We start from the raw sequence: 10,301 nt of genomic DNA on the forward strand, positions 1-10,301 counted from the left end.
ACTCAAACTAAAATTTTTTTAGGACCTGACCATAAGATAAATATACCTTTGTGAGTCCTTATTGATCTTCAAAAATATATTCTTTATCGAAAGCAAATCGCATTGACACATAAAGAGAACGGAATTTAGATCTCACGGGCTTCTCACGGTAAATTATTTTTTAATTTTCAGATTGTTGAGGCGCTATGTTGTTAAGCAGGTGAGCTTCGAGTTCTGTGGGATCAGGCGGCGAGAAAGCAGATCACATTAGGGCATTGGAGACTATTATAAGTCGCAGTGATATCGAAGGAAGAGGGTAAATTTTTTACGCGGAAATTTCCTTCGAAATTATGGACGGTTTTTCTTCCAGTTCGAGCAGCTCTTCTCCTCCTTCCACGGAGGCTTTAATGGAAAACGTCAAGACCCAGCTTGCTCAAGCTTATGCTGAAGAGTTCCTCGAGGTATCTCCTTTCTCTTTTTAGTTTTTATCTCTGTATCTTCTATTTTCTTCTGTCTATCTGCTTCGAGATTAACGCAGTTAAGGGTCATCCATTGCTTGTTTGAATGGATGGACTGGATACTTGTGTTCTCGGAGCGGTGGCACTGTTTAAGAGGTTTCTTTCTGTGGTTTGCGCGGGGGCTCGACCATGTAGTGTTATGACGATTTTACTATGATATTGAATAAGAAAATTTGGAAGTATTTCTATTACGAAAAACTAACCAAAAGCTCGGTTCTTTTAAAAGGGAAGGAATTTAGGGCCCTTAAAACCGTGCAAATTTTGATTAGAGGATTCCTACCATGCAAAACGATAAATGCGATGTCTCTATTCAATTATTTGGTGCCTCAGAGTCTGAATGGTGATAACGACATCAGGATAGAAAGGATGAATGAGATATTGACTTCGACTTCCTTCGCTGGTTAATTTTTACAGTATTTGGATCTTATCTTCCAAAAGAAAACCATTAGATATTTGTATCTTCTATAGTGTCATTGGTTGTTAGATATATGATATTCTTTTAAGCAAGCTCAATTTTTTGTTCCAACTTATTTCATCAAGCTCTATGAGTCTAATCTAATATATAAAAGCATTGAGTTTATAAAGTTGCTCCCTGATGCTAAATTATAATGCACATTATTTATTTTGTAAGCGGAGAGTGATTGAATTGTGCATGAGGAATATGAATGATATAATCATGGTGGGGTGGTTTTTTGTTTTTCTGTAACTCCAAGTAAGTTAGAAATGGACTTCTGTAGGTGCTGGAGTGATTGTCAAATTTTGGTCGAGTGTGGGAAACACACTGAAGTAGATAGATAAAATTTTTTTTGTCTGAATAGACATTTAATGTGATAATAAAAGAAATGAACCATGAAATCAATAAAACAGAAAGATATCTAATTAGAAAGATACCTCAGGTAAACCTTAGGATTCGAAGTAGGAACCTCGTTCTGAATGTATAATGGCTAGAATAGAAACATAGTAGATAATTTTACTTTCAAAAAAATAAATATATAAATTTTATTACAGAGGAATTTGTCTACAAAATAATGATAGTGATGAACGTAGGTACCTGAGAGATTTGGAGGATATCCTATTTGTGTTTGATCTTTTACATTTGGTTTTCCAACTTGAGGGGTTTTAGTTGGATTCTTATGCCAATTTAAATGGGTGTGTCTTTTTTTTGTAAAAAGTGGATGGAAATGGCCGAATCAAACTTGATATTATTGTATCTTGAATCAACTTCAATACTAGTATCTTGTATCAAACTTAATGCAATTGTATCTTTTTTTTTTTTTTGTAATTAGTATTTTTGGAGGTTATTCGTGTTATTAAATTAGTTCATTCTTTGGGCTAAAGTTGACTAAGGCTGCTGCTGTTCCATTTAGTTTGGAATTCTGTTCTGTTCCATTCATAAATGGGTTCAGTTTCAAATTAAGTTGGATTTTTTGTCTTATACTTATCGTAATTGATGTAGAGGATAGGCTTTGTTAAAACAATACCGTTATTGATAAGATTAAAGGGTTGCATATTTGCTGTCTAACAATGAATATCAACTTCAAGCTAAAGAGAAAATTTAACAGAGGCTCATTATGGATTTGTAAAGGGACTGGTTACTCTCATCTAAATATGTTACAGCCGAGACTTTCAAATGATTAGCTGTTCACTTGATATGGCTCCATCCCCTGTCAAAAGGACTGCACGTGTCATCAATCTATTACAAATTTTGACACACTTCATGGCCAGGAATCCAATCTCGTATTCCAGCACAATATACTATTTAAGTTGTATTTAATGATTTGGTAACCAATGGCTGACTATTTATGTGAAAATGAATGATTGCTGTCAGTGAAAACCCCACCTGTATTTCCTTCAGAGTATGAACTTTCATATTTTCTATGTGTGTTCTTTTTAAGTTATTAACATGTTACTAAAGTAAGACAACCCCTATATTACTGTCCATAGTGTGTGGTTCTTGTTTTCCCATTAACCTTGTTACTGCTTTGATCAAGTGGACCCTTAGTGCATGAGTTTCTCTCTTTTTTTGAGAACGATAAGAAAAAGGATTTACAAGAGAGCGTACTATAGAGCAAATGGCACATCATACAGAGGAAAAAACTAAATAAATATACAAAAAGTCATAAGGGTAAGGAGTGATCAATAATGAGAATCTATTGCATTATTTGCACATTTGGGGATATGCTGCCATTTCATGGTAAGAAGTCTGCAAACATCTTCTGTTTAATCACAATACATATAAATATTTTATCAAAGGGATTATCTTCCATGAGGCTCAAGAGATAACTACCATTGGATCACCTCAACAATGAGCAGGGAGGAAATCTATCACGAACAGAACCGGAGATAATGTAAAAGGGCCCTCAACTCAGCACTGTTGACACACATTGTCTTAAGGGGGCAAAGAAAACTAGGAGGATTCTCCCATCCAAATCCCTAATGGTCCCTGCACCCAACTCAGCCACCCTCACCCAAACCCAACCTGCAGGTCCTGGAATGCTATATGGCTGCTATTAAAGTCAAGTTTTTACTGACAAGTTTGAGGGGAAGCACAAGCTACTAAGTTCTCAATACAGTGTAGCGAATTGTCAACAATTGACACTCCAATTTCTCCTAATCATTGAGCTTGGGAGGTGGCAGGTTTCGCAGTATTTACTCACCTAAAAATAGACACCATGAACACTTTTTCTATGATTTACTGCCCTGTGCCAACTGAAACTATTCTGGCAAAATTTACTCTCCTAGGACAATAGATTTCCCGTCCTGTGGAAAAGCTTTTTCCTGCAAAATTGTATTTTTTCACTGGAGAACATTTCCCACAAGAAGTAGATTCTTATAGTTTCTGCAACATAATTTTATACCTATTTTCTAGGATATCTAAATAGAATTTACGAAAAAAAATCTAATAGGAAAATTTGGAAGTATTCCCATTATGGAATCTCAGTCCATTTAAACGGAAGGAATTTATGGCCCTTAAAACCATGCAAATTTTGATTAGGGGATTCAAACCATGCAAAATGATAAACGCAAGGTCTCTATTCAATCCTGTGGTGCAAGGGTCTGAATGGTGATAAAAAAAATTGATAAAGGATGAACGAGATATTAACTTTGACTGTTTGCTTGCTGGTTAATTTTTGTAATATTTGGATCTTTAACATTTTGATTAGTGCATAAGAATAAAATCATAGAGGGATATGGTTTCTTTTTTTTTTTTTTTTTAAAACATTTGAGAAGTTAGAATTGACTTCTGTAGGATGCCAGAATGATTGTCCGATTTTGGTTGAGTATGGAAAAAACTCTGAAGTAGATAAATAAAAAAAATCTTAATAAAACAGAAATATATTTAATTAGAAAGATACCTCAGGCAGATTCAAAGCCAGAACCTAGTTCCTAGTGCCTAATGGTTAGAAGGGAGACTAATATATAGACTATTTTACTTTAAAAAATAAATAAATTGAAAGACAATTTTCTTAGTGGAGTTTGTCTGAGAAATAATGATAGTGATAAATTTCAGTAGCTGAGAGTTTTGGAAGATATCAGATGGAACCCAACCGAGAGAATAAGTGTACCTGCTAGATTTGGAGGGTCTAGGTCCTCCCAATTCCAGAATTCTGTTATGTCTTCCTCCTTTCACCCCCCTCTTCCTTATTCTGTTGCTTGTAGTACCATGCTCAACGAACTGTCCTTGGAAGGACAGTGGTGCTGGAGTTCAGTGGTCCCCCATCTGTGGGACCCGAGGCCTTTCCCATACTCACTTTTGGGCTGTTGATTCCCATCTTATCCCTTCTTGTATATACCTGAGTTATCAAGGGTCTATCAGTATCCTATTTGCATTTGCATTTGTTCCTTTCCATTTGATTTTCCCATTTGAATATACCAATTCAAATGTGATTGTCTTTTTTTGTAAGAAGTGGATGGGCCAATAAAACTTAATACTATTGTGTCGTCCTTTTTTATGTATTAAGCATTGTCGTAAGTTATCCATGTTTACTAAATTAGTTTATTTTTTATTTTTCTGGGGTCAAAGTTGACCAGGTTGCTACTGTTCCATGTAGTCCGGAGTTCTATTCTGTGTTTCTTTCATAAATGGGTTCAGTTTCACTTTGAGTTGGATTTTTTTATCTTTCATTTTTTATATTTTTTCTATCTGTGTCTTATCTTAACTGATGTAAAGGACAGGCTCTGTTGAGTCTTGAGAGACAATACCATTACTAATAAGAGTAAAGGGGTCACATATTTTCCGTTTAACAATGGAGTTAAATTTCAAGATAAAGAGAAAATTTAGCAGAGGCTCATTATGGTTTTGGTGTAAAAGGGACTGGTTACTCTCATCTAAATATCTTACTGAAGAGTCTTTGAAATGACTAGCTGTCCACTTGATATGGCTGCATCCACTGTCGAGAAGATTGCATGTCATCAATCTATTACAAGATTTTGAGACATTCCATGGCCAGGAGTCCAAGCCCTGACTCCAGCAATTCTATTATTTGGCCAGTAGTTTTAGTCACCTAAAGAGGGCTGATTTATTACATGAAAATGAATGACTGCTGCAAGAGAAGCACCACCTATAGTTCCTTTTGGGTATGGACGTCCATCTTCTCTGTGTTTGTTCTTTTCAAATTATTAATATGTTAGCCAAGTAAGAGAGGCCCTATATTCCTCTCTTAAATGGTTCCTCTCTTATGATTTTTCCGAATTTTGCAAATAATGACAACAATTGTAAGATACAAAAAGACTCTCCTAGTCTTGCCCAGGACAGAAATTAAGAGTTAAGAATGGCAGCAGGGTCGGTTTTGTGGGGAACTTGTCTTCTCCCATTAAATGCAGGGATGAGGTTGCTATTTGACCAATTTTGCAGGTGGGGTGAAGTCCAAAAACCCATGTGAGTTTGGGGTAGGGATGGGTTTTTCCATCCCTGCCTTAGGGGGTTTTTGTATATATCCTTTAACTCTTTTATTTGATTTTTAATACTTATTTAGTTTTTAAATTTGATGTGGTTTCATTTGTAAACTGTTATACGAGGCAAGGTATGGATAAGATTAAAATCAACCCTTACGTGGTGGGTAATGTTGCAAGGTAAGATCAGGTTGAAAAACCAACCCTTCTGCAGAACAAGGCAAGGCAGGATGAGATTGCAGGGTGAGGTGAGTTTCTTGAAACCTGCCTTGCCATCCCGAAAGTGAAGTAGGGAAGCAAACTTGAAGTCCAAACTTAAAGAGTAAAAAATGAACCAAAGCTGTGGGCAAAAGTGTGGACGAAGGAGAAGCCCCACAGATTCCAGTTGATCAACACAGTTAGCAAATTTGGTCCTGAATTGTATTTCCTCTCTTGGAAGGGCCAAGTGCTCTAGAACACTCAATTGCATCGGTGCCATGATTATAGCCACATAGAGAGGCCACCATGCAATAGCCCAAGGGGCCATACTTCCCAAGACATGATGTCAGACACCCAAGCGTAGATGTATGTTGGTATCCAGTATTAAAAGAGGACTATGGGCTTCAGAGGTCTTTGCATCTGATAGAGCCTGCCTTAGATTCACACTCCAGCAGCAAATGTTTTCCAGAGTTTGGTGCAGGAGTTTTCCAGAGTTTCTAAATTTTTATCAAAATTCTAGTTCACCAGAGAAAGAATACATAGGAAGTTAAGGATTTCCGTGCTCAGAGGTCCTGATCTCTCTCTCTCTCTCTCTCTCTCTCTCTCTCTCTCTCTCTCTCAGAATGGGGTCCAAATTAAATCAGCTATCTGTATCTATATTTTATTTACATGTTGATTTTTCTTATCCCCTTTGTTTTTATCATATGCTCATTTCTTTAATGTGGTTAACAATTAGAAATCTTTACTTCGATTGATGCTTTCATTGCAATTGGATGTTTTTTCTCTCTTGGGTAATTCGTTTCCCTCCAGTTCCCTTTCCTTTTATTTCCTCTAACCTGCACTGTCCTTCATCATCCAATCAGATGTTGAAATGTCTAAAACTTGCTCTGTTTTCATATTTACTGGAAACTGTATGCTGATTATGCTGACACTTGGTCTTGTTTGATTCTATAGACTATAAGGGGAAAGTGCTTTGACAAGTGTATAACAAAGCCCGGGTCAAGCTTGAGCGGAAGTGAGAGCAGTTGCATCTCAAGATGCGTGGATCGCTATATTGAGGCCACTGGAATTATTAGTCGAGCACTCTTCAGTTCGTCCCATTAATTCCGGTTTATTTTTTAAACTCAAAACTTTTTCCAGTAATTTTGAGAAGATGTTGGCAAATGGGGGCAAATGGCGTTAGACCTTTCATCCCTCTTTCCTCACAATTGTCTCGTCCTCGAACCTAGACGAGAATAGGTATGATCGAACTTAGTTCAATGAGACAATCTGATCGGAGTTTTATAATATTGTTCGGACGGCATTGGATGTGGGTGGATGCTAGTCGCAGTAGGCTTCAGATCAGGTTTTTGAATGGAATACTTATTTTCACCCCTACCAGGTGTTTTTCAAGGTAGGTTTCAGGTCAGGTTCATACAAAATAATAGCAGTCTATTTAAATCAATTAAATTGAGTTCCAACAATCAAAATAGTATTTTAAAATATACCTTACAAGTAGCAGCAGTTCTTGCCTGTATCTGCTGGTGGAGCTTTAGAAAAGCCCCAGCTCCTCCAAAATTTGGTCATGTTGGGGGAGGTTCTCCAAAAGCCCAACAAATGATAGTTCATTTCTATTAAGAACCTGAGAGAAATAGACAAAAAACTAAAATCATACTATTCAAATCTAACATCCTCATTGGATCAATAATTGGGTAGGATCGGGCGGAATCCTTTGAAGTTAGATCATTTGACATTCTAGAGTTTGAAATCTAGAAAGGAAGTGTCCGCCAAAGCTAGAATTTAGTTTAATTGTATAATTGGGGATTACATGTGGCTTAAAAGGAGCCTAGGATCTTTTTATATCTTCTACTTATAAAGTCCTTAGTGGAAATTTTTCAAACAAGAGTTATCGGTGACTACCACTAGGGGAATATCGATAGTAAAATTTCTCCGTCTCCTCTATGGTTGTTCACATGTGCTTTAATTTTGCTCATTAGAGTTTTAATTATAAAATTCCCAATTCCCCTTGCCCTGCCACATGTGCCAACACAAGTCTTGGTATCAAATCCAAACCAAACTCATTTATTAATTGGGACAAGTAAATAAACTTGTACCTGTTATAATTCAGGTAGGTTTGGGTCAAATAAATGGATTACTTTTCAATTGTGTCAAAATTTGACATCCCTAGATTTGTGCATAATTTCAGTCTCCTCCTCTCTCCAACTTTCTCCAATTTTTAGACTAATTGATCCCTCCCAACAAGGTGGTGGTGGTGGTGGTGGCAACTTCAACTTGTTGTGGGAGTTTTGGCTAACTCACACTACCCCACGGCAAGGGGTGGCATCCCTATACTCCCTTCAACTGGAGCATGTCTCTCTAAGAGACATTTGATGTGCCTTCTGGTTTGAGTTAGACCACAGAAAATGGAGCCTCACGTCCCAACTGCACTGGTTACATGTACCCTCTTGAGCATATATTATTTCCATGACAACTCAAACCTGAGGCTGCATTCATGCAACCATTACAGCAACCCATTCAATAACTTGCTAAAATGAATCTCATTTTATTTAATTTCTATCAGTCTACATGTTTTGCTTACATTTCTATTTTAATTCATTCAACATCTTTGTACGAAATATATTCGTGATTCCTGTATTGTATCGTTACCAGCTGCATAATCGATTTCTTTCCTGAATTTCTTGTCAGTCAGGATAGATCATAACTCCTATTCTGGTTAATTAACACATCACCATTGAATGGCCTAGGTAGCACAAGCCTGAAAACATTGCAATCCCCGCGAAGACACACATCCCATCGACCATCCCTTCATTTCTTAGCTTCTTCTCTTTCACCTTCTTCTTCTCTCTGGTGTACTCCCCGTATCCTCTCTCAAATTCCAACCATTTCCTGCTCCTGCTGCAACAGCTCAAGGCACGCTCCAGAAACGATAGGCTTCGTCCTCCGTTTAAGTGCCTTCCATCCCTATCCTCCATCCGCAAGCTTATCGCCCTCCACTTCAGGCAGCTTTCCTTGTCCAGCAATCGGCACTTCACGGAGATGACGCACTCCGCAGGCGTAGCCACGACGCACCCGAATCTCATCGATATGTCGCCTTCCGCCGGCCAGTGCCTCTGTACGGTCAGCGGTCTCCAACTCGAGAGGTTCACTGCTCTGCCGCTCCTCTTGTTCAGAAGCACCCAACTCAGCCTCATCTTCTTCTCCAACTTCTTGCAAAGTTTTCCGCCTCCCCTCTCTTTCTTGTCCCCGAAATGCACCGATGGGAACATGCCCGTCTCGTCGTCCTCTTCATCAAGGGCATCATCGTAGCGATCGTCGTCGTCGTCATCGTCGTACCCATCGTAGTTGTCGTTGGCGTTTCTGCTATTTCGATGCTGCAACAGGTCGATTCTGAAGGGACAGCACGAGAACCAGCTACTGTATTTATCTTGATTGACTGCACCAGGAATACCATACAATACCTTGGAGAAGACGCATTTATTCTCGTAATAAACATCCACGAATGAGACTAAATCAGAAGGGGAAAGATGGGTTTCCGGTTCATCATCATCATCAGACGGGAGCAAGTCTGGGTCCTCTTCCATCGGCCGATAGGCGATCAAAGGGAAGGAATCGCCATAAAATCTGGCGAACCCACCAGAAGAAGAGATAAGACTCCGGGCTCCTTCCTCTCTAGTAGACGGCCAAGTATCAAGGCTAATTCGTTGCCAGAGATTTTCTTCACGGGAAACACCATGAAGCTCCGAACTAACAGACGAGACCGCAGCCAGGGCGGGTCCGTCGACTAGAGCCAGGATTTGAGAGAGAAGATCATGATTCAGACGACTCAACTCTGCCATTGAAATCGATACTATTCTGTACGAAATATTTTCGGTTGCAGAGTCTCAACTTTGAAGGGATTTATATAAACAGCCGGCCTGAAATTAAATTGAAACAGTGTTGAATGCCCGGAAAGACCACAGCAGCGTTATCTTGAATCTATTGATTAATAAACTGGCGCGTCGACACGAGGAGAGCACACAGAGACATCGTCTAGAAACACTGTTCAAAGCCAAAAGAAGAACCAAGTTGCGGAAACTGCGTGCCTGTTTCGTCTCTGCTGACGGCTGCTTTGATGAGGATTTTATCTTCTCTTGTCACGCCCATCAATACGGTTGACCGTCCATACCCAAGCTGCTTTCACGGATTTATCTCGATAAATGGCATTTAGGGAGCACATCTGAGATTATGGCGATGCCTTACTAATAATGAAGTAAATCAAAAGATTTAGAATGAAGCATTGGGTTTACTCCCAATCTCGCACAGTAAAAGATGTGACTCTTGCTTAAATTTAAGGAATATTTAAGGAGATGTGAACATACGAACAAGAGTGGAAGACTTTCGTTTTATTAGACCGTCGACGTGACATTCAATTCCAGCAAAACCACAACCGAGTTGTAAGTTGTAATCAAGCTTTAAAGTAAGATATTACAGATTAGGAGAAACACACAGAGGAATCTGCATTCAGAGAGAGAGAGAGAGAGGAGAAGATCGGCATCGTCCGGCTGGAATCTGATGACGAGAAAGAGATGTGAGAGGATATGGAAGATGACAACTAGCCGAGTCATCTTGTTGCATTTGCAGGCTTACTGAATCCCAGCTTCGTGACGTCTCTTTCATTTAATTACTAACCTCTCAATGGACAAGGGTGAGCGTATCGGTTTTTCCAATTGATCA

At 38.7% G+C, this 10,301-nt stretch overlaps 2 protein-coding genes across 2 annotated transcripts; one reads left to right on the plus strand and one right to left on the minus strand.

Moving 5' to 3' along the window:
* The first annotated feature begins 203 nt into the window (after positions 1-203).
* LOC137934894 (mitochondrial import inner membrane translocase subunit Tim13-like) lies at positions 204-6,875 on the plus strand. Its single transcript, XM_068779466.1, has 2 exons — positions 204-440; positions 6,543-6,875. Exons 1-2 carry the CDS (start codon positions 330-332, stop codon positions 6,690-6,692), a joined length of 261 nt encoding a protein of 86 aa, XP_068635567.1. The 5' UTR covers positions 204-329; the 3' UTR covers positions 6,693-6,875.
* A 1,430-nt stretch (positions 6,876-8,305) lies between these two features.
* On the minus strand, positions 8,306-9,424 carry LOC137935412 (probable F-box protein At2g36090). Its single transcript, XM_068780069.1, has one exon. It carries the CDS (start codon positions 9,422-9,424, stop codon positions 8,306-8,308), a length of 1,119 nt encoding a protein of 372 aa, XP_068636170.1.
* Between the last annotated feature and the right edge of the window lie 877 nt (positions 9,425-10,301).

Source organism: Aristolochia californica, unplaced genomic scaffold, assembly GCF_029961685.1.
Source record: "Aristolochia californica isolate CCGP_79_NKW_82.1479 unplaced genomic scaffold, dmAriCali1.0.hap1 SCAF_6, whole genome shotgun sequence".
Lineage (NCBI taxonomy): Eukaryota > Viridiplantae > Streptophyta > Magnoliopsida > Piperales > Aristolochiaceae > Aristolochia > Aristolochia californica.